Source organism: Cajanus cajan, chromosome 10, assembly GCF_000230855.2.
Source record: "Cajanus cajan strain Asha chromosome 10, NIPB_CcT2T_4, whole genome shotgun sequence".
Classification (NCBI taxonomy): Eukaryota; Viridiplantae; Streptophyta; class Magnoliopsida; order Fabales; family Fabaceae; genus Cajanus; species Cajanus cajan.
The window spans coordinates 40,340,652-40,365,501 of record NC_138526.1 but is presented as its reverse complement, the minus strand read 5'-3'; the positions used below and the strand labels follow the sequence as shown (position 1 = coordinate 40,365,501).

Here is a 24,850-nt window from a genome sequence, read left to right as displayed (position 1 = left end):
AAACAAAATCGAACCAATCTCTTTCGCCCTTACCAAGGTCGAGTACGAACCTTAATACTCCAAAACGAGGTCGAGTACGAACCCCGTTAAAATTATGAGGTCGAATACGAACCTCAACGCTCAAAAATAAGGTCAAGTACGAACCTCAACACTCTTATCCGAGGTCGAGTCCGGACCTCGGTAAAATTACAAGGTCGAGTACGAACCTTAACACTCTTATCCGAGGTTGAGTTCGGACCTTGGTGAAATGCACAAATTTGTTTTATTCCAAAACGAGGTCGAGTACGAACCTCGGAAAAATTTGTTTTATTCCAACAATGATGGGGTTACCGGAAACGATGGCGGAAACGGAAGAACTCAAGAGTGGAAGATGAACAGGCAGGCAAAGGAGACAACGTGCACAAGAAAACTGGAAGAGTGAAAAATGAGTAAAGTGAAAAAGGGAAGAGGCGCGAGGGAGAGAAAAAGGCCCTTTCAAAATTCAAAACGGTCATGCCACGTGTCAGCCAAGGGACATGCCTAACAATACAATTAATTGCAAGACCATCATTACATAACCATCATTTCCCATAACACGCCACTTGCACGTTTCCGGGAAATGAACAGTCGCGACACTTGGCACCACAACGAGCAAACATACGCGAAAGGTCACCTCTCTCCAGCGAGCTTAGTCTTAACTCCTCGACCTACGATCTTTAGAGTTCGGGGGGCTAGTGTACTATCCGTACCGCGTAACCGAGCTCCGAGCTCGGCACAACAACGCAAGCCGACCTCGGACACGCACCGCATGGTATCAGCTCGGCATTTAAGTGAATCATAACCGATTCCCGAGGATCTCGCCCCAGACGAGGTCCGTTATCTAATCATATTACATCTTATCTCAGGCCCAAGGCCCAAAGCAACCCTAATTCACACTAAGGTACGTCCATTACTTATACGAGATTCATACTCCCACAAACACTAACTTTAGCATCAGAGTCTCTTTTGCAGGTACCACCCCCATCTTGGAGCATCAGCGTACCCGTAAAGAAGGCTCACCGATCTTACCTGGCGGATCCGCTCTACGGCAGATTTCCGGTAAGAACAATATACAACAATTTATGCTATTATAAGGTAGCCTACAAAAAATATCCCTCTCCAGGTACCTCCTGTGGCCTCTAGTAGCTATCTCCCAGCTTATCCCTGCCCTGCTCCCATACCAACGTATGATCATCGCAGTCCAAACCACATGGAAACACGCAAGGGTAAGCTAGAGACAATAAACAGCTCATAAATATCAAATAAGAAACACAACTATATAATCATCTTCACATCCGATACAAAAGATAAACAACACATATATTACACATCTTTCAACAACACATGTTTAAAATAGCTTACAACATAACAACACTATCATCATCCTCAACAGGATCAACACACAACACAATCACAGCTTAACAACATAACAACATAGATACAACTTTTATCAACAACCAATCAACTCATCAACAACTTATGCATCGTCACGCATTTCAACTCAGAGATCTCCAACAACTGAGGTTGAGTAGTCGCTAGGTGGCATAAACCCTACCGAATCCAACGTTTGACCTATCTCAACCAGGTCAGGTATAAAACAATGTTAGGAACTCCGAAGAGAACCAGGTATAGACAACAATAGGCGATTTCTCAAGTGTGCCACTTAGAATCAGAGGTCCAGTACTACTGTTAGGACAGAAGGGTTTGGGTATGAGCCTACCACGACCTTGGCTAGCATCACCAATCCACATATGGAGTTAGCCCACCCACTGTCCTCAAAGTACCACGCACCCTCCAGTACCTAGTCAAAGACTACATCTCTAACTACATACCTTACTCAAATTGGTCATTCAGCCATGACATAGATCGACTATTTCCATGTCGTCCACACAATATTAAGGGATTCAACTTTAAAACAACTTTCAACTTATCACCTTAGTACTATGTATCTCAACATAGGACATATATCTTCACCATATGTCCCCAACTTTCCAACTTTATAACAATAGACATCTGGCCGCTTGTAATCGGTATAGCTCAGCCTGACCCCTATACTGTGATCGCTTTATACATGTGTGCCTCGACCTTGCCCACACAAGGGATCAACTAAGTCCTAGAGGTGAATACCACAACGTCCACTCCAAGGGACAACTTCCCAAGGAGGGTTTTCAACAAATTGGGCTCTCAGAGCACCACATTGACAATAGACAACTTACAACAATACAACAATAGTCATTATATACCACATTGACAACTTCTTATTCAATTATACAACTATGCAACTTTAATAATTTTAACAACATGCATGGTATATCAGCACAACAAATCATCAATGTTATTTAACAACACATATTAACAACACAACATCTCATTTCAACACATGGCACAACATACAACTTTATAGCAACATACAACTCTTCTCTAACAACTTAACAATATTACCATCATGCACTTCACAACACATACATGTCCACACATAACATATAGAAACTTTATCAACTTAATTTCAACTAGCTTCAACAATATCATAGATCAACACAACTTGTAAACAACTTCACAACTTAACTACCACATGCATCTCCAACATCATTAATAATTATTTAATCATATATTAGCAACCCACAATATTTTCATCATATAACACAACTCATACTAATCAACCTAAGTGCCCAAAGGAGTTCCCAACTCACATACAACCAACAAATTTACAATCTAGCTTCCCTTACCTGAAGATTGGCTCAGAATAGCCAAGAAGCGAAATTCCCTTTCCGAAGCTCAACCCGGAACTTCAACCCACCCAAAGCAAGCTTCTTAGTCCAAAGTCCTTCTCTCTAAAACTTCTCTTTAAAAACCTCATCTTCTCCTCAACCACCCAACTCTATTTATAGAAGTTCGGGAGTGGCCAGAATGGCTTGTTTCGAATCTGGAACGGCCCGTTCTGCACCCCTTCATCATGTGTAAAAATCACATGTAGAATGGCCTGTTCTGAAATCAGAACGGCCCGTTTTGGGACTCATCTAGAATGACCCGTACTCCCTCCAAAACGCCCCATACTCCATCCAGAATGACCCGTTCTCCATCCATAATGGCCCGTTCTAGGGTTTGAAATGCCCCGTTCTCAACTACATTTTATAGGTCAATTCTGTAGTTTGGAACGGTCCGTTCTGGACTACTGAATCACCCATATTGGGCTTTTGGGCCTTCTAAAATAATTTACTATGTTACAATATCCCCCAACAAATAGGAATTTTCGTCCCCGAAAATAGACTTACTTGGAAATAAAGAAGAATACTGCTCTCTACACAGTTGCTCAATCTCCCAAGTAATCTCACCAGTAGTTGCATCCCACAAGATCTTCACCAATCCAGTGGACTTGCCCCTCAACTCCTTCAACTTGCAATCAATCACAGCTACCGGTCTCTTCTCATAAGTCAGGTTCTCCTTGACCACCCATCTCAACTACATGACTCGGGTCATGGAAATACTTCCTCAACTGTGAAACGTGAAACACATGTTCCCCCTCAGCAAACTCCAAAGGCTTTCACCTTTTACCAGTATATGACTTCTGTCTACTCTGGCCAGTCTTCATTCTTTCTTGAATCAACTTTACTTTTTCAGTAGTCTGTAGGACTAACTTCGGCCCCACAACCATTGGTTCACTATCTTGGTACCAACATAGAGGAGTCCTACACCTCTTACCATACAGGAATTCAAAGGATGTCATCCCGATACTAGCATGAAAGCTATTGTTATACATGAACTCTACCAGTAGTAAGACTTCCTCCCAACTTTCTCCAAGTGGTCTAGCACACAAGCTCTCAGCAAAACCTCCAAGGACTGAATTGTCCTCTCTGACTGACCATCCGTCTGTGGATGATAAGCAGAACTCAACCTCAACCTCGTGCCTAAGGCTTGGTGTAAACTTTGCCAAAAATCTAGAAGTGAACTCCGGATCCCTCTCTGAAATAATACTGGAAGGCACCCCGTGCAACCGTACTATTCCCTTCACATACAACTGTGTCAACTTCTCCAAGGATCACTTGATATTGATAGGCAAGAAATGTGCACACTTGGTCAATCTATCAACCACAACTCAAATAGCATCACTATTCCTAGTCGACTTAGGCAATCCATCAATGAAATCCATAGTGATACTATCTAACTTCCACTATAGAATCTCCATCATCTACAATTAAACCACCAGACTTCTGGTGCCCAACCTTAGCCTTCTGACAAGTCATACAGGCCGCCATATATTCAACAATTTCTCTCTATACTTAGAATCTCGAGGTAGGCAAATTCTGCCCTAAAACCTCAAATCCCATCTTCACCCATCTCAAAGCCAACTGCTTTCTCTGTATCCAACAAATTAAGAACCTTCACAACTTTCGAATCTTACAACTACTTCATACCAACTTGCTACAAGAACTCACTAGCAATGGTAATCATGCCACAGCTAATGTGGTCTTGAACCAACTCCACATACAGATTCAAATCTCTGAATTTCTCAACCAGCTCCAACTCTTTCACCATCAAACTAGACATGTGCATGGACTTCCTACTCAAAGCGTCTGCCACTACATTGGCCTTCCTAGGGTGTATCAATTGAAATTCATAATCTTTTAAATATTCCATCCGCTGTCTCTGTCTCACGTTCAACTCCTTCTGATCAAGCAAGTACTTCAACTCTTGTAATCACCAAAGACGTTAAATTCTGCACTATGAAAATAGTGCATCCATACCTTTAAGGCAAAAACAATTGCTGCCAACTCTAAGTCATGAGTAGAGTAATTCCTCTCATGATTCTTCAATTGCCTTAAAGCATATACAACTACTCTCCTATTCTACATCAACACACACCCCAACCTTAGGTGAGAAACATCATAACACACCTCAAATGGCTCATTAGGAGGCAACACCAACATAGGAGAAGTAGTCAATCTTTCTCTTCAACTCTTCCACCTGACACTTCAATTCAACCAACTCTATTGGGGCCATCCTATAGGGAGCAACCAACACTAGCCCTACACCAAGGACCAGATCAATGCTAAACTCAATCTCCCTAGTAGGAGGTAACCCAGACACCTCATCCAAAAACACCTTCAGAAATTCCCTCACAACTCCTACCTATTGATCACCTTCTCAGTTTCCACACTCACAACAACAAATAGAATACAACACTTTATTCCATCTCTCAACATCACTTCAGCTTGGCTAGATGAAATCAACAATTCATCCTCCCCCTAAGGGAAAAACCAACTCTATATTGGCATAATCTATAAGAATGTGATTAGCAGATAACCAATTCATCCCTAAGATTATGTCAATATCCACTAAAGGCAAACAGATCAAGTTCACGTTATACTTCCTATTACACATCTCCAAGGGACAACCAACACATCTTAGAGACAACAATAGAAATAGAAGCGTGCGCAGACACAAGCAATCTCAACCCCAAATTACGTACATGCAAATCCAACTTTTCAGCATATTTATATAAAATAAATGAATGGGAGGCCCTGAGTTAAATAACATCATCACATCCTTACTAGTAGCTTTACCCTTCCCCTTCACTAGATCAGATGAAATGGAAGCTTCGACTCCGGTCAAGGCAAACACCCTCTAAGTTACAGTAGATCTATCACCCCTCGAGGCACTCCTGGTCTGTCTGGCACCTACAGGACAACTAGTCGACATGTGACCCATCTGGCCACACCTAAAACACTTGCTCTCGGTATGAGGGCAATCACGAATGAAGTGAGGTCCACCACATTTGTAATATTTGAGAGTAGCAGCTCCACTCTAACCTCCACTCCTAGTTGTGTCAATAGGTTTCCTTGTGATAGGACCCCCTTGTTGTGATTAGGGCCTATCATAAGGCTTCCTCTGAGGACCACCACCACTCTTGGACCCAACTGGTCCACCAACAATCTTCGTCGGCTTGCCGACTCTCTGTAGCCGCTCTAAAACCTTCGCTTTCTCTACCAAGGCTAGAAACTCCATGATGGCCATAGGCACCACCACTCTCCTCAAATCATACTTCAAGCCTTCAGCAAACTTCCTACACTTCCAAGCCTCAGAGGTGGCTTGGGTGTAGAAGTGTGCCAAGTGCTCGAATCTCACGGCAAACTCGGTCACCGACATTCCCCCTTGCTATAATCTCATAAACTCTGCCTCCTGAGCATGCCTGACACTCACTGGGAAGTACTTCTCGAGGAAGGCCCTCTTGAAGCACACCCAGTCCACAAGCACTCCACAGTCAATCAGCATCTGACTAGTACCTCTCCAACAATACTCTGCCTCCCCTGTCAACATACACACTGCATAGGTGAGCTTTCGCTCCTTTGAACAACCTAAAACTGAGAATATCTTTTCCAACTCGCAAATTCAGTGGTCAACCACCTCTAGATCTGCATCACCTCTAAACTGAGGAGGACTACACTTCCTGAACTCAGCCAAAACCCGACTCTCCTATGACCCAACTGGTCTTGAGGCACTAGTCACAACTCTCTCAGCATCCATCCTAGCAAAGTAGGCATTATGCTATTGCATAGCCATAGCCATCATCTCCATGGCATGGGCTATCTGCTTATGTTCTAAGCATCTTCTATAAAATGAACAACTCATTCAACACACTATATCTCAACTACTCAACACAAAGTAGCACAACATCCAACACAACACAAAGTTCAACGCAACAAAAGCCTAAAGGGAGCACCCCCACAGAGTGTCCACTAGACTCGAATTGCTCTGATACCATAAAAGTGTAACGACCCGCCATGGCCGTCACACTACGAACAACATTACACACTACTGAAATATATATACTAAAATAGTATAATAAAATATTTACAACACAAGTTGCTAATTGAGCAACCAAAGACAACCAATTATATACAACAATTTATGCTACTATAAGGTAGCCTACAAAAAATATACCTCTCTAGGCACCTTTTGTGGCCTCTAGTAGCTATCTCCCAGCCTATCCCTACCCTGCTCCCATACCAACGTATGATCATCGCAGTCCAAACCACATGGAAACATGCAAGGGTAAGCTAAAGATAATAAATAGCTCATAAATATCAAATAAGAAACACAATTATATAATCATCTTCACATTCGATACAAAAGATAAACAACACATATATTACACATCTTTCAACAAAACATGTTTAAAAAAGCTTACAACATAACAACACTATCATCATCCACAACAGGATCAACACACAACACAATCACAGCTTAACAACATAACAACATAGATACAACTTTTATCAACAACCAATCAACTCATCAACAACTTATGCATCGTCACGCATTTCAACTCGGAGATCTCCAACAACTGAGGTTGAGCAGTCTAGGTGGGATAAACCCTACCGAATCCAACGTTTGACCTATCTCAACCAGGTCAGGTATAGAACAACGTTAGGAACTCCAAAGAGAACCAGGTATAGACAACAATAGGCAATTTCTCAGGTGTGCCACTTAGACTCGAAGGTCCAGTACTACTGTCAGGATAGAAGGGTTTGGGTATGAGCCTACCACGACCTTGGCTAGCATCAACAATCCACATATGGAGTTAGCCCACCCACTATCCTCCAAGTACCACGCACCCTCCAGTACCTAGTCAAAGACTACATCTCTAACTAGATACCTTACGCAAATTAGTCATTCAACCATGACATGGATCGACTATTTCCATGTCGCCCACACAGTACTAAGGGATTCAATTTTAAAAAAACTTTCAACTTATCACCTTAGTACTATGTATCTCAACATAGGACATATATCTTCACCATATGTCCCCAACTTTCCAACTTTACAACAATAGACATCTGGCCGCTTGTAATCGGTATAGCTCGGCCTGGCCCCTATACCGTGGTCACTTTATACACGTGTGCCTCGACCTTGCCCACACACAGGATCAACTAAGTCCTAGAGGAGAACAACACAACATCCACTCCAAGGGACAACTTCCCAAGGAGGGTTTTCAACAAATTGGGCTCTCAGAGCACCACAACTATCTCAATCCATTCAATGGGATGAGCAACTTCGAAAACATCTCCCCTAGTCCTAGTGATCAACAACTCATCATCACAACTTAATCAGCTTAACAACTTAAACAACATACAAATTTTCAGCAATAGACATCTTAACAACAATAGACAACTTACAACAATACAACAATAGTCATTATATACCAGATTGAAAACTTCTTATTCAATTATACAACTATGCAACTTTAATAATTTTAACAACATGGTATATCAGCACAACAAATCATCAACGTTATTTAACAACACATTTTAACAACACAACATCTAATTTCAACACATGACACAACATACAACTTTATAGCAACATACAACTCTTCTCTAACAACTTAACAATATTACTATCATGCACTTCACAACACATACATGTCCACACATAACATGTAGTAACTTTATCAAATTAATTTCAACTAGCTTCAGCAATATCATAGATCAACACAACTTGTAAACAACTTCACAACTTAACTACCACATGTATCTCCAACAAAATCATTAATAATTATTTAATCATATATTAGCAACCCATAATATTTTCATCACATAACACAACTCATACTAATCAACCTAAGTACCCAAAGGAGTTCCTAACTCACATACAACCAACAACTTTACAATCTAGCTTTCCTTACCTGAAGATTGGCTCAGAATAGCCAAGAGGCGGAATTCCATTTTCGAAGCTCAACCTGAAACTTCAATCCACCCAAAGCAAGCTTCTTAGTCCAGAGTCTTTCTCCCTAAAACTTCTCTCTAAAAACCTCCTCTTCTCCTCAACCACCCAACTCTATTTATAGAAGTTCAAGAGTGGTCAGAATGGCTTGTTCCGAATCTGGAACGACCCGTTCTGCACCCCTTCATCATGTGTAAAAATCAGATGCAGAACGACCTGTTCTGAAATCAGAGCGGCCCGTTCTGGGGCTCATCCAGAACGGCCCGTTCTCCATCCAGAACGGCCCGTACTCCCTCCAAAACGCCCCATACTCCATCCAGAACGGCCCGTTCTCCATCCAGAATGGCCCGTTCTAGGGTTTGAAACGCCCCGTTCTCAATTACATTTTATAGGTTAATTCAGTAGTTCTCAACTACTAGAAAATTGCAAAATAGCGACCGAAATTTATTAGTCGCTATTTAGTGACTGATTTAGCGATCGATTATGAATAATCAAAATAGCGACCGATTTAGCGACCATAATAAGTCGTCGCTAGAAAATCGGTCTCTATTTCGGTAGCTAAATAATAAATTTGATTTTTTTAGTGACGAAACTTACTTCGGTCGCTAAATAAATTTTTTTGATATTTTTAGCGACAGAATTAAATTTGGTCACTAAATGTTTGTTAATATTAGCGAAGAAATTGAATTTGGTCGCTAAATATTAGTTAAAATTAGCGACGAAGTTGAATTCGATCACTAAATTAGAAATTTTGATTTTTTAGCGACGAAATTGAATTTGGTCACTAAATATTAGTTAAAATTAGCGAAAAAATTGAATTTGATCGCTAAATATTAGTTTAATTTAGCGACCGAATTCAATTCGGTAACTAAATAGTAGTTAAATTCAGCGATGGAATTGAATTCGGTCGCTAAATCAGAAATTTTGAGTTTTTTAGCAATAGAATTAAATTCGGTCACTAAATATTAGTTAAAATTAGCGACATAATTGAATTTCGTCGCTAAATCAGAAATTTTGATTTTTTTAGTGACAAAATTAAATTCGATCGCTAAATATTAGTTACAATTAGCGATGAAATTCTATTCGGTCGCTATTAGTTAAAATTAGCAACGAAATTCTATTTGGTTGCTAAATATTAGTTAAAATTAGTGACGAAATTCTATTCGGTCGCTAAATAAAACTAAATAAAACTTAAAAAAATTTATAAATATCTTAAAAGTGATGATAATATTGTTGTTGACTATCAATCCCATTTTATTTTTTTTAAGAGTAAAACATTAATTTATAATAAAAAATATTTATATGCTCTCCTACATAATTAATACCAATAGTTATTTATGTGAGAAAATATTTAGAGGTTTTTTTTTTTACGATTGGATTTTTAGGCATTTTTTTAATTAGAGTATATGAATTTTTTAAAATTTGTTATTTATTTTGATCCATATTTATAATATATATTCTAACTTATGATAACTTTATTTTTAAATAATTTTTTATATTGAAATTTTATTGATAGAAGAGATTTGATATCTTAAGGAAAAAAATAATTATAACATCCTCTCTTTTTTTAATAGGAAGAATACAATTGTATTTTCTTAACTATTAGTATTTCTTTATTGTTGTGTGATAAAATTGACTCACAAATGACTCAAATGACTCACAAAGTAGCTCTTGGTAAAGTTACTCCGCTCAATAACTCATGGTGTGTTGAATTTCATCGATCCAACTGTTAAATTAAAAGTTATTAAATTTTACTAATAATTAATATAGAAAAAATGATTAGCTTCGGAATAAATTATTTACTAACAATATGTTTGAAAAATTAATTATTTTAAATTATTTAACTAGAATCTTATTGACAATTTACTATATGATCTTGATATTTTTGTATAACTAATATCTAGTTTTAAATTTGATATGAAAATATTATGATATAATTAGATAAGATTTTAAATAAGTATTTTATTATTGGTTGATAATTAGAAAAAAAACAAGGATAAATATATTTTTTGAATTTTATATCTTAGATTTAAGATAATTAAAGATATTAAGTTAATTAATAATTGTAATAGCCCGATTTTCACAGATTGTTTGAGGGCCCAAAGGCCCAATAGGGGTAATTTAATAGTCCAGAACGGAGCGTTCCCAAATTGGAACGGGCCGTTCCCAACTACTAAAAAAAGAGTGATTTTGTAGCCCAGAACGGGTCGTTCCCAAACTTGAACGGGCTGTTCCAAAATACAAAAATTGTGACACCCTCTACCCCAACATTAATACATAATAAATGTAAACAAAATATTGTTTCTTTTTCCTTTAAAGTAAATAAAATCTTTCATAATTAACATCTTTCATGGATAAAACAATTGTTTCAAATATCATAAGGTAGAGGATTCACATTCGTAACTCATAAATCATAACAAGTCGACATGTAAGTATTAAGATTCAAGAAAATCATATAAAAGAAAATATAGATTAATACCAGCAAAGGTGGCAGTGCCTCCTAGTTAGGAATTAATTTATAACTTTCAATTCATGTAATAAAAATAATATAACAAAGATATACATTTTGGTCTTTTCTCAAGAACGTTCAAAATTACAAAAGAAGAGAAAATTAAAGCTTTTAAAACAATAATATCCCAAAATAAGCCTAGCTATGCCCGATGTCACATCCTATCAGAGAATGCCCAACTGAACCCTTAAGCCTCATTACCAACATCATGATCACCTGCAACATAATTTAAACATATACAAGAACAACAAGGGAGTGAGAAACATCTCACTCAGTTTCAGGTGCAAAAATAAAGGTTAAATAGCCCACACACACAACAAATATAAGTCACATGTAAATAACATACATAAATAACCAATATCACATATATATTCATTTATCATGCTATGATGTCATGGACTCGACTCATAATTGCATGCATGTGGCGCCATAAGGAAGTTTCACATATCATCACTGGTGACCCTGAGGTACACCTTGTTAGCATGTTACATCGTGGGTGACCCTAAGGTACACCTTGTTAGTCGTGGGTGACCATAAGGTACACCTTATTAGCATGTTACATCGTGGGTGACCATAAGGTACACCTTGTTAGTCGTGGGTATGCGGCCTCAGCGGCACACCTGGAGTAATATATGCATATGATGCATGTCATACATTTATAATCTCATTGACTTAACATTTAACTTATTACATAATTTTATTTAGTACATCATGTCATTATTTGTCATAGTCTCATAATCATAGTTTGTCTCAATAGTCCATTCTTAGGTCTCATGTCATTTGTCCATATTTCACATGATCATGTCATAAATACTCCTCATAAGGTCCGCACAGGAATTCACAGAGGTCCAGAGAGCATTCTTGTTCATATTAAAACTCATTTATAATTAACATTAATTTCATATTCATTTATTACTTTCAACAAAGAACAAAGTAGAGTAAATAGAAAATCAAACAGAACAACGACACCTTCAACAAAGAGCAAAGTAGAGTAAATAGAAAATCAAACAGAACAACTGTGAGGCCCCAGATTTTTATTTTTTTTCTCTTTCTTTCTTCCCCTGGACCCTCACCACTCTCACTTGCTTTCTCTTTTGGGCACATAGTGGTTGATCTTTCTTTTTCTCTCAAATCTTAATCTTATTCAAATCCCTTTTTCTAGCTAAATCCATGAGTGATTCTGAAGACCCTTCTTTGCAAGCTGCTGGAAACCAAGGGGTGCTCCCGAGTTGTTGGTGAAGAAGAAAGATGGAGGTAGTCGATTGTGTGATGATTTCTGGTAGTGGAGCAAGTTGACCCTTAAGAACAAATATTCACTTCTCCGGATAGATGACTTGATGGATCAAATGAGGGGAGCATCCGTTTTCTCGAAGATTGACTTAAGGTCAGGCTATCACCAGATCAGGGCGAAGGAGGGTGACATACCGAAAACTGCTTTCGGGACTAGGTATGGTCACTACGAGTATGTTGTGATGTTGTTTGACATGACCAACGCCCCTGCTGTGTTCATGGATTACATGAACAAGATCTTCCGGCCGTTCTTGGATAAATTCGTTGTGGTGTTCATTGATGATATCTTGATTTATTCAAGGACCCCGGAGGAGCATGAAGAGCACTTGAGGGTGGTGCTGGAGATTTTGAAGGCGAAGCAACTATATGCTAAGCTTTCAAAATGTGAGTTCTGGTTAAATGAAGTGAAATTCTTGGGCCATGTGATTTCGGCTGAGGGAATTGCTGTTGATCCGGCTAAGGTGGAGTCGGTGATACAGTGGAAGCGTCCAAGAACTGTCACTGACATTCGGAGCTTTGTGGGTTTGGCGGGTTACTATCGACGGTTCATTGAAGGATTCTCCAGGATAGTAGCGCCTCTAACCCAGTTGACGAGGAAAGAGCAGCCGTTCATTTGGACAGATGCCTGTGAGCAGAGTTTTGAGGAGTTGAAGAGAAGGTTGACTACTTCTCCTGTGTTGGTGTTGCCAAATTCTGGTGAGCCCTTTGATGTGTATTGTGATGCTTCTCACCAGGGTCTTGGGTGTGTGTTGATGCAACACGGGAAAGTAGTGGCCTACGCTTCAAGGCAACTGAAGAACCATGAGAGGAATTATCCCACTCATGACCTGGAATTGGCAGCGGTTGTTTTTGCCTTAAAGATATGGCGACACTATTTGTATGGTGCACGGTTCAGCGTCTTTAGTGATCATAAGAGTCTGAAGTATCTGTTTGACCAGAAAGAGCTAAACATGAGGCAGAGACGGTGGATGGAGTTTCTGAAGGACTAAGACTTCCAGTTGATGTATCATCCTGGTAAGGCCAATGTTGTGGCGGACGCATTGAGTAGGAAATCCATCCACATGTCAAGTATGATGGTGAAGGAGTTGGAATTAATTGAGAAATTTATAGATTTGAACCTTGGGGTGGAGTTAGCTCAGGATCACATTAGTTGTGGGATGATCACCATAACTAATGAGTTCTTGAGGCAGGTTGGACTAAAACAGTTACAAGATGTGGAGTTGGTGAAGCTTCTTGGTTTGCTGGGTACTGAGAAGGCAATTGGTTTTGAACTAGGAGAAGATGGGATCTTGAGGTTTAAAGGCAGAATTTGCCTACCCCAGGATGCTGAAGTGAAGAGAGCTGTGTTGGATGAAGGCCACAAGAGTAGACTTAGCATACACCCGGGTATGACTAAGATGTACCAAGACCTCAAGAAGATTTTCTGGTGGTCTGGTATGAAGAGGGAGATAGCTGAATATGTGGCGGCCTGTCTAACCTGTCAGAAGGCGAAGGTTGAGCATCAGAAGCCGAGTGGGTTGATGCAGCAGATTGAGATTCCAGAGTGGAAGTGGGATAGCATTACTATGGATTTCGTTGTGGGGTTGCCTAGGTCAGCTAGAAACAGTGATGCTATTTGGGTAGTTGTTGATCGTTTGACCAAGTGTGCACATTTCTTGCCTGTTAACATCAAGTGGTCCTTGGAGAAGCTAACACAATTGTATGTGAAAGAAATAGTACGGTTGCATGGGGTGCCTTCTAGTATTATTTCAGACAGAGATCCAAGGTTCACTTCTAGATTTTGGCAGAGTCTACACCAAGCCTTAGGCACGAAATTGAAATTGAGCTCTGCTTATCATCCACAGACGGATGGTCAGTCAGAAAGGACAATCCAGTCCTTGGAGGATCTACTTAGGGCTTGTGTGTTAGACCACTTGGGTAGCTGGGAGGAGGTCTTACCGTTGGTCGAGTTCACCTACAACAACAGTTTTCATGCAAGCATTAGGATGGCACCATTTGAAGCGTTGTATGGCAGAAGATGTAGGACTCCTCTGTGCTGGTATCAGGAAGGTGAGTCAGTGGTGGTAGGTCCGGAGCTAATCCTACAGACCACTGAGAAAGTAAAGATGATTCAGGAAAGGATGAAGACTGCGCAGAGTAGACAGAAGTCGTATGCTGACCAGAGGCGCAAGCCTTTGGAGTTTGCTGAGGGGGAACATGTGTTTTTGAAGGTGACTCCGACCTCTGGTGTAGGTAGAGCACTGAAAGCAAAGAAGTTGACACCGAGGTTTGTCGGTCCCTACCAGATAATACAGCGTGTGGGTCCGGTTGCTTATCGGTTGGCTTTACCTCCGTCTCTTTCGAACCTACACGATGTATTTCATGTATCTCAGTTGAGAAAGTACGTCCATGACCCGAGTCATGTGGTGGAACTAGATGATGTGCAAGTGAAGGAGAACCTGACCTTTGAGAAGTTGCCCATAGCTATAGTTGATCATAAGCTGAAGGAGTTGAGGGACAAGTCCATTACTCTGGTGAAGGTATTGTGGGATGCAACTACTGGTGAGGCTACTTGGGAGGTGGAGCAGCAGCTCAGGGAGCGTTACCCCTTTCTTTTCCCAAGTAAGTCTGTTTTCGGGGACGAAAACTCTTGTTGTTGGGGAGGATGTGAGGCCCCAGATTTTTATTTTTTTTCTCTTTCTTTCTTCCCCTGGACCCTCACCACTCTCACTTGCTTTCTCTTTTGGGCACATAGTGGTTGATCTTTCTTTTTCTCTCAAATCTTAATCTTATTCAAATCCCTTTTTCTAGCTAAATCCATGAGTGATTCTGAAGACCCTTCTTTGCAAGCTGCTGGAAACCAAGGGTAGCATACCGTGTGTGGAGTTCTCTTCCTCTTCTTCCCTTCCATACTCGTCTTCCCGGAGCTTGGGGTTTTTGAGCCAAGGTAAGGGAAGTTAGTTGTTTGTGATGGATTGTTTAGAAATGAGCTAAAAACTCACTTGATGACTGATTATTGTGGATTGATGGTGATGTTTGATGAAATTCCATTTTATGGGGTTTGATGAAAATTTGGGGATTTTGATGATTGATGCATGTATGTTGTAATTGTTGATGTTTTTGAGTTGTAGGTGGTTGGTAGATCATGTTTTGGGGGTAAACATTGATGGATTATAGTTGGAAAATGTAAAGGGAAGCCATGGAAGTGTAGAATTTCTGCACTTGGTGCTGAAACGAAAAAGGAAGCCCAGGAGAAAATGAGCTGGCAGAGAGTTACAGCTAAAGCGCTGGATTTAGCGCTGCAGCGGTGGGCCTAGATGACCGAATTTGGTCTTGAGGTCTTCATGAAAGTTGTATCCCTGGATGTTAGATTTCCAATGGAGTTGGAATCACCCAAAAAGGAGGTCTAGAACTCTAGATATGGCAGTTTTAGTGAAGAGAGGTCAGGCTGCCAGCATTGGTTATAGCTGTTTCGGTGTTTATAATTTTTCACAAGGTAGATGAAATAATTTGGACTCGATGTCTTCATGAGAATTGTAGAACATCTTCTTATCTTTCATATGAGATACGGATGAGTATGATAGGAGTACTATAACTCCATATATGTCTGTTTTAGTGAAGAGGGGTCAAGCTGCCAGTATTCCTTAAAGTTGTTTCGGTTTTTATCATTTTTAACATGGTAGATGAAGGAATTAGGATTTGGTGTCTTCATAAGAGTTATAGGAAATCTTCTTATCTTTAATATGAGATAAGGATGAGCCTGATAGGAGCATTATAACTCCAGATATTCTATGATTAGTAATGGTTGTCACTTCACAATGAGTGATTAAAATATGTTGAAGGTTGTTTGGGATGTGTTATTTCATGAATATGTTGACTAATATTGATTAATGTTGTTGAGACGAGTTGAGTTGTATTAGTGGTACATTGTTGTAAGATGCTATTTTGAGCTGTACGGTTGTGTTGTGTTGTGTGTTAATATTGGTGGTTGTAGGCCGTAAGGCTGAGTTGTTGTAGGCCGAAAGGCTGAGTTGTTGTAGGCCGAAAGGCTGAGTTGTTGTACGCCGCAAGGCTGAGTTGTTGTAGGCCGAAAGGCTGAGTTGTTGTATGAGATCTCCGAGTTGATATGCATGACGACGCATTACATGAATATTGATGACCAAGTTGAAAAATCAATGGGATGTATGTTGATGAAGTGTTGATAGTTGTGGTTATTTATATTTCTTAAATTTTCTATATGTTATTTCTTTTATACTAGCTTACCCTTTTGTTGTTTCCATGTGGTTGGACTGCAATGATCATACTATGTATGGGAGCAGAGCAGGGATAGGTGGTGTATCTGTAGCTGGAAGGTGGAGCTGAATCCTTTAGGATGCTTTGTTTGTTTTTCAGTCACTTGGCATAGTGACTTTTGATGAAATGTTTGTATTGTACGCCCTAACTCTAGTTGGATTGGAACATTCGTATATATTTATATTCTAGATCCTATATTTATATACTCGTTCTATTCTACCTAGTGTTTCCGGTGTGCTGTGGTTGTGAGTGTAGTGGCCTGTCGGGTCGTTACACTTTAATGGTATCAGAGCAGTTCGAGTCTAGTGGACACTCTTTGGGGGTGGTTCCTTTAGGCTTTTGTTGTGCTAAACTCTGTGTTGTGCTGTCTTGTTGTGTTGTTTGTTGTGTTGATTGCTGTGGTGTTTTGTTGTGTTGTTGATGGTTGTTTGGTTTAGTTATTGTGTACTGAAGATGCTGTTACTTTTGTAGGCAATGACTATAACCAATGAGCTGATAGCCAGTGCCATAGAGATGATGGCTATGGCTATGCAGCAGCAAAATGCTTATTTTGCTAGGATGGACGCTGGTAGAGCTGTAGCTGGTGCAGCAAGGCCCTTGGGGTCGTAGGAGAGCCGGGATCTAGTTGGGTTCTAGAAATGTCGTCTTCCTTAGTTCAAGGGAGATGTAGTTCCAGAGGTAGCTGACCACTAGATCTGTGAGATGGAGAAGATCTTGACTGTGTTGGGATGTTCTCAGGAGAGGAGGCTGGCATAGGCTGTCTACATGCTGGTTGGGGAGGCTGAGCATTGGTGGAGTAGTACAAGGTGAACTTGATCTGTTTACCTTGGGAGGATTTAGTCTTAGGGATGGATTGGTTGTCTGTCAATCGTATCCTTATAGATTGTGCCAATAGGCGGTTGATCTTTCCTCAGGTGGAGGAGGAGCTGTTGATTTCAGCTGGTCTAGCTGAATTATTGTTGAGGGAGGAAGCATAATGTTGTCTTATTCTTGCTGCCATGAGTGTGGAGACCGAGAGGGTCATTGCTGAGATTGATGTGGTGAGGGATTTTGTTGAGCTCTTCCCGGATGAGGTGCCTGGGTTGCCTCTTATTAGGGAGATGGAGTTTAGCATTGACTTGATTTCAGGTGCGGGACCAGTGTCGGTGGCTCCCTATAGGATGGCCCCCGTTGAGCTGGTTGAGCTGAAAGTTTAGTTGGAGGATCAGTTGGAGAAGCAGTTGGTGCGACCGAGTGTACCGCTGTGGGGTGCTCCCGAGTTGTTGGTGAAGAAGAAAGATGGAGGTAGTCGATTGTGTGATGATTTCTGGTAGTGGAGCAAGTTGACCCTTAAGAACAAATATTCACTTCTCCGGATAGATGACTTGATGGATCAAATGAGGGGAGCATCCGTTTTCTCGAAGATTGACTTAAGGTCAGGCTATCACCAGATCAGGGCGAAGGAGGGTGACATACCGAAAACTGCTTTCGGGACTAGGTATGGTCACTACGAGTATGTTGTGATGTTGTTTGACATGACCAACGCCCCTGCTGTGTTCATGGATTACATGAACAAGATCTTCCGGCCGTTCTTGGATAAATTCGTTGTGGTGTTCATTGATGATATCTTGATTTATTCAAGGACCCCGGAGGAGCATGAAGAGCACTTGAGGGTGGTGCTGGAGATTTTGAAGGCGAAGCAACTATATGCTAAGCTTTCAAAATGTGAGTTCTGGTTAAATGAAGTGAAATTCTTGGGCCATGTGATTTCGGCTGAGGGAATTGCTGTTGATCCGGCTAAGGTGGAGTCGGTGATACAGTGGAAGCGTCCAAGAACTGTCACTGACATTCGGAGCTTTGTGGGTTTGGCGGGTTACTATCGACGGTTCATTGAAGGATTCTCCAGGATAGTAGCGCCTCTAACCCAGTTGACGAGGAAAGAGCAGCCGTTCATTTGGACAGATGCCTGTGAGCAGAGTTTTGAGGAGTTGAAGAGAAGGTTGACTACTTCTCCTGTGTTGGTGTTGCCAAATTCTGGTGAGCCCTTTGATGTGTATTGTGATGCTTCTCACCAGGGTCTTGGGTGTGTGTTGATGCAACACGGGAAAGTAGTGGCCTACGCTTCAAGGCAACTGAAGAACCATGAGAGGAATTATCCCACTCATGACCTGGAATTGGCAGCGGTTGTTTTTGCCTTAAAGATATGGCGACACTATTTGTATGGTGCACGGTTCAGCGTCTTTAGTGATCATAAGAGTCTGAAGTATCTGTTTGACCAGAAAGAGCTAAACATGAGGCAGAGACGGTGGATGGAGTTTCTGAAGGACTAAGACTTCCAGTTGATGTATCATCCTGGTAAGGCCAATGTTGTGGCGGACGCATTGAGTAGGAAATCCATCCACATGTCAAGTATGATGGTGAAGGAGTTGGAATTAATTGAGAAATTTATAGATTTGAACCTTGGGGTGGAGTTAGCTCAGGATCACATTAGTTGTGGGATGATCACCATAACTAATGAGTTCTTGAGGCAGGTTGGACTAAAACAGTTACAAGATGTGGAGTTGGTGAAGCTTCTTGGTTTGCTGGGTACTGAGAAGGCAATTGGTTTTGAACTAGGAGAAGATGGGATCTTGAGGTTTAAAGGCAGAATTTGCCTACCCCAGGATGCTGAAGTGAAGAGAGCTGTGTTGGATGAAGGCCACAAGAGTAGACTTAGCATACACCCGGGTATGACTAAGATGTACCAAGACCTCAAGAAGATTTTCTGGTGGTCTGGTATGAAGAGGGAGATAGCTGAATATGTGGCGGCCTGTCTAACCTGTCAGAAGGCGAAGGTTGAGCATCAGAAGCCGAGTGGGTTGATGCAGCAGATTGAGATTCCAGAGTGGAAGTGGGATAGCATTACTATGGATTTCGTTGTGGGGTTGCCTAGGTCAGCTAGAAACAGTGATGCTATTTGGGTAGTTGTTGATCGTTTGACCAAGTGTGCACATTTCTTGCCTGTTAACATCAAGTGGTCCTTGGAGAAGCTAACACAATTGTATGTGAAAGAAATAGTACGGTTGCATGGGGTGCCTTCTAGTATTATTTCAGACAGAGATCCAAGGTTCACTTCTAGATTTTGGCAGAGTCTACACCAAGCCTTAGGCACGAAATTGAAATTGAGCTCTGCTTATCATCCACAGACGGATGGTCAGTCAGAAAGGACAATCCAGTCCTTGGAGGATCTACTTAGGGCTTGTGTGTTAGACCACTTGGGTAGCTGGGAGGAGGTCTTACCGTTGGTCGAGTTCACCTACAACAACAGTTTTCATGCAAGCATTAGGATGGCACCATTTGAAGCGTTGTATGGCAGAAGATGTAGGACTCCTCTGTGCTGGTATCAGGAAGGTGAGTCAGTGGTGGTAGGTCCGGAGCTAATCCTACAGACCACTGAGAAAGTAAAGATGATTCAGGAAAGGATGAAGACTGCGCAGAGTAGACAGAAGTCGTATGCTGACCAGAGGCGCAAGCCTTTGGAGTTTGCTGAGGGGGAACATGTGTTTTTGAAGGTGACTCCGACCTCTGGTGTAGGTAGAGCACTGAAAGCAAAGAAGTTGACACCGAGGTTTGTCGGTCCCTACCAGATAATACAGCGTGTGGGTCCGGTTGCTTATCGGTTGGCTTTACCTCCGTCTCTTTCGAACCTACACGATGTATTTCATGTATCTCAGTTGAGAAAGTACGTCCATGACCCGAGTCATGTGGTGGAACTAGATGATGTGCAAGTGAAGGAGAACCTGACCTTTGAGAAGTTGCCCATAGCTATAGTTGATCATAAGCTGAAGGAGTTGAGGGACAAGTCCATTACTCTGGTGAAGGTATTGTGGGATGCAACTACTGGTGAGGCTACTTGGGAGGTGGAGCAGCAGCTCAGGGAGCGTTACCCCTTTCTTTTCCCAAGTAAGTCTGTTTTCGGGGACGAAAACTCTTGTTGTTGGGGAGGATGTGAGGCCCCAGATTTTTATTTTTTTTCTCTTTCTTTCTTCCCCTGGACCCTCACCACTCTCACTTGCTTTCTCTTTTGGGCACATAGTGGTTGATCTTTCTTTTTCTCTCAAATCTTAATCTTATTCAAATCCCTTTTTCTAGCTAAATCCATGAGTGATTCTGAAGACCCTTCTTTGCAAGCTGCTGGAAACCAAGGGTAGCATACCGTGTGTGGAGTTCTCTTCCTCTTCTTCCCTTCCATACTCGTCTTCCCGGAGCTTGGGGTTTTTGAGCCAAGGTAAGGGAAGTTAGTTGTTTGTGATGGATTGTTTAGAAATGAGCTAAAAACTCACTTGATGACTGATTATTGTGGATTGATGGTGATGTTTGATGAAATTCCATTTTATGGGGTTTGATGAAAATTTGGGGATTTTGATGATTGATGCATGTATGTTGTAATTGTTGATGTTTTTGAGTTGTAGGTGGTTGGTAGATCATGTTTTGGGGGTAAACATTGATGGATTATAGTTGGAAAATGTAAAGGGAAGCCATGGAAGTGTAGAATTTCTGCACTTGGTGCTGAAACGAAAAAGGAAGCCCAGGAGAAAATGAGCTGGCAGAGAGTTACAGCTAAAGCGCTGGATTTAGCGCTGCAGCGGTGGGCCTAGATGACCGAATTTGGTCTTGAGGTCTTCATGAAAGTTGTATCCCTGGATGTTAGATTTCCAATGGAGTTGGAATCACCCAAAAAGGAGGTCTAGAACTCTAGATATGGCAGTTTTAGTGAAGAGAGGTCAGGCTGCCAGCATTGGTTATAGCTGTTTCGGTGTTTATAATTTTTCACAAGGTAGATGAAATAATTTGGACTCGATGTCTTCATGAGAATTGTAGAACATCTTCTTATCTTTCATATGAGATACGGATGAGTATGATAGGAGTACTATAACTCCATATATGTCTGTTTTAGTGAAGAGGGGTCAAGCTGCCAGTATTCCTTAAAGTTGTTTCGGTTTTTATCATTTTTAACATGGTAGATGAAGGAATTAGGATTTGGTGTCTTCATAAGAGTTATAGGAAATCTTCTTATCTTTAATATGAGATAAGGATGAGCCTGATAGGAGCATTATAACTCCAGATATTCTATGATTAGTAATGGTTGTCACTTCACAATGAGTGATTAAAATATGTTGAAGGTTGTTTGGGATGTGTTATTTCATGAATATGTTGACTAATATTGATTAATGTTGTTGAGACGAGTTGAGTTGTATTAGTGGTACATTGTTGTAAGATGCTATTTTGAGCTGTACGGTTGTGTTGTGTTGTGTGTTAATATTGGTGGTTGTAGGCCGTAAGGCTGAGTTGTTGTAGGCCGAAAGGCTGAGTTGTTGTAGGCCGAAAGGCTGAGTTGTTGTACGCCGCAAGGCTGAGTTGTTGTAGGCCGAAAGGCTGAGTTGTTGTATGAGATCTCCGAGTTGATATGCATGACGACGCATTACATGAATATTGATGACCAAGTTGAAAAATCAATGGGATGTATGTTGATGAAGTGTTGATAGTTGTGGTTATTTATATTTCTTAAATTTTCTATATGTTATTTCTTTTATACTAGCTTACCCTTTTGTTGTTTCCATGTGGTTGGACTGCAATGATCATACTATGTATGGGAGCAGAGCAGGGATAGGTGGTGTATCTGTAGCTGGAAGGTGGAGCTGAATCCTTTAGGATGCTTTGTTTGTTTTTCAGTCACTTGGCATAGTGACTTTTGATGAAATGTTTGTATTGTACGCCCTAACTCTAGTTGGATTGGAACATTCGTATATATTTATATTCTAGATCCTATATTTATATACTCGTTCTATTCTACCTAGTGTTTCCGGTGTGCTGTGGTTGTGAGTGTAGTGGCCTGTCGGGTCGTTACAACAACGGCACCTTTAACAAAGAACAAAGTAGAGTAAATAGAAAATCAGACAGAACAACAGCAAGGGATTGAGATTACATAATCATTTATTATTTCTAACAAGAAATAAAGTAGAGCAAACAGAAAATAAGACAGAACAACGGCAAGGGATTGGGGGCCAATCCGACAAACAAACTATCCAACAATTATCCCCACACCCCTGAGCGAGGTTTCTCACTCCCCCCTTACCTGGATAAGCGGAGTTGAAACTTGTGCAGGGCCTCCTCCTCTGGATTCCCTCTTTCCTTCCCTCTCTTTCTTTCTTTCTTTCTTTCTTTCTCTCTCTCCCTCTCTCTCTCTCTCTCTCTAGAATTTTCACTTTTCACTCAGTTATAATTTTTCACCCCCAGTCTCTATTTATAGGCATCCTAGGGTCCTCGGAACGGCCTGTATTGGATTCGGAACGGCTCGTTCCGGATTCCTTCGAACATAGGCAAATTTAGCAACTGGAACGGCCCGTTCCAAAATCGGAACGGCCCGTTTCAAAAATCGGAACGGCCCGTTTCAAAAAGCAGAACGGCCCGTTTCAAAAAGCAGAACGGCCCGTTCTGAAGTTCACGTTAACACTGATTGACCATAGTTGGAACGGCCCGTTTCCAACTAAGGTCTTTAGGCAATTTCATAACCTTGGAACGGCCCGTTTCCCTTTGGGAACGGCCCGTTCTGGAAATACAAAAATGAGTAATTTTCTTCTTTGGAACGGCCCGTTCTGCTCCCTCAAAAACAACTTATTTTCATTATCTGGAACGGTCCGTTCCACTTTTGGAACAGCCCGTTCCAGCCTAAAAAATATAATTTATAAAAATTTTCATAAATAATTTTAAATTAATACAAACCTCTATAAAACCCCTTTAATTAATAAATAATAATCAACAAGAAAATTCAGGGTGTTACAAAAATTGTCTACAAGTTTTAGATGGGAACGGAGTGTTCCCAAATTGGAACGGGGCGTTCCAAATCACCAAAAATTCCTATAACCTTAATTTAGAACGGGTCGTTCCAAAGTTGAGAACGGGCCGTTCCACAATATGGTTGTTGTGAGTATTAAATGCACCCCAGAACGGGCCGTTCTGGTTTGAGAATGGGTCGTTCTGGATGTGATTTTTACTTGAGATTTATGGGTCCAAAACAGGTCGTTCCGGAGACATCTGATCCTATAAATAGAGAAATTTAGCACTCTCAAAAGCACACTTTTCACTTCTCTCTTCTTTTCTTCTTTGCTCTCTTCTTTTCCTTCTACACTCTCTGAAGACCGAGAGGCACTCAGAGGAGGAGACCAAGGAGATCTCTGTTTTAGTTTCAACTACTGTTTTTCCAGGTACGAGGGAAAAGGGGAATTATTTATGTGTAGAGTTACATGAGGAAATTGGCTAGAGGAGGAATCCCGTAGTATTAGGGGTAATTTTATAATTATTTCTGTTTGAGAAATTGATGATCCCATTAGACTGTATCTGTATTGAGGATTAGAAATACATATTTAATTTATAAGAACGATGATCTGGGAGAGATAACGAAATTGTAGAAAAGTGCCTGTGAGTTAGGTTTTAGAATAATTGGGGGTTTTACCATTTATGTTTATATTAAATTGGTAATTTCGTTGAGTATTATATTAATTTATGAATGTTATTCTTATATTACTTCATAAGAAGATGATCTAGATGTGAATTGCTTGAGGGGTGTGTAAGCCCTTATTTTGTTGAACTTATCTGTTGTGTATGTGATATGGAATTGTGTATGTGTATGAAATTGTGTATGTGATATGGAATTGAACTATGAGATGAGATGTTGTATGGATATGATTATGATTGTGATTGTGGTTCCTCACACTAATCACCAGGGATGAGACAAACCTTGAATAAGTGATGCTATAAGGACGAGCGTGCCCCTGGCATGGTGTGGGATGAGTGAGGCAATTAACACGCATCACTTATGTCATATATGGCAGCCCTGGCATAGGGTTAATTGCAAGACTTGTGTGGATTGTAATGTGATTGTGGTTCCTCATACTAATGACCAGGGACGAGACAAACCTTGAGTAAGTGATGCTACAAGGACGAGCGTGCCCCTGGCATGGTGTGGGATGAGTGAGGCAATTAACCCATATGACTTGTGTCAGATGTGGCGTGGCCTTGGCA

The 24,850-nt window shown here is 40.8% G+C and overlaps 2 protein-coding genes across 4 annotated transcripts in view; one reads left to right on the top strand and one right to left on the bottom strand.

The window, feature by feature from the left end:
• The window catches only part of LOC109794903 (putative terpene synthase 2), a 39,765-nt gene that overhangs the window by 10,379 nt on the left and 4,536 nt on the right, over positions 1-24,850 (top strand). The gene's annotated exons all lie outside the window — the stretch shown is intronic.
• The window catches only part of LOC145952878 (uncharacterized), a 31,205-nt gene continuing 17,446 nt past the window's right edge, over positions 11,092-24,850 (bottom strand). The window contains exon 5 of the mRNA XM_083065971.1: positions 11,092-11,464. Within this exon, the coding sequence (XP_082922097.1) occupies positions 11,436-11,464 (29 nt within the window). The 3' untranslated portion in view covers positions 11,092-11,435. The remainder of the gene's footprint in view (positions 11,465-24,850) is intronic.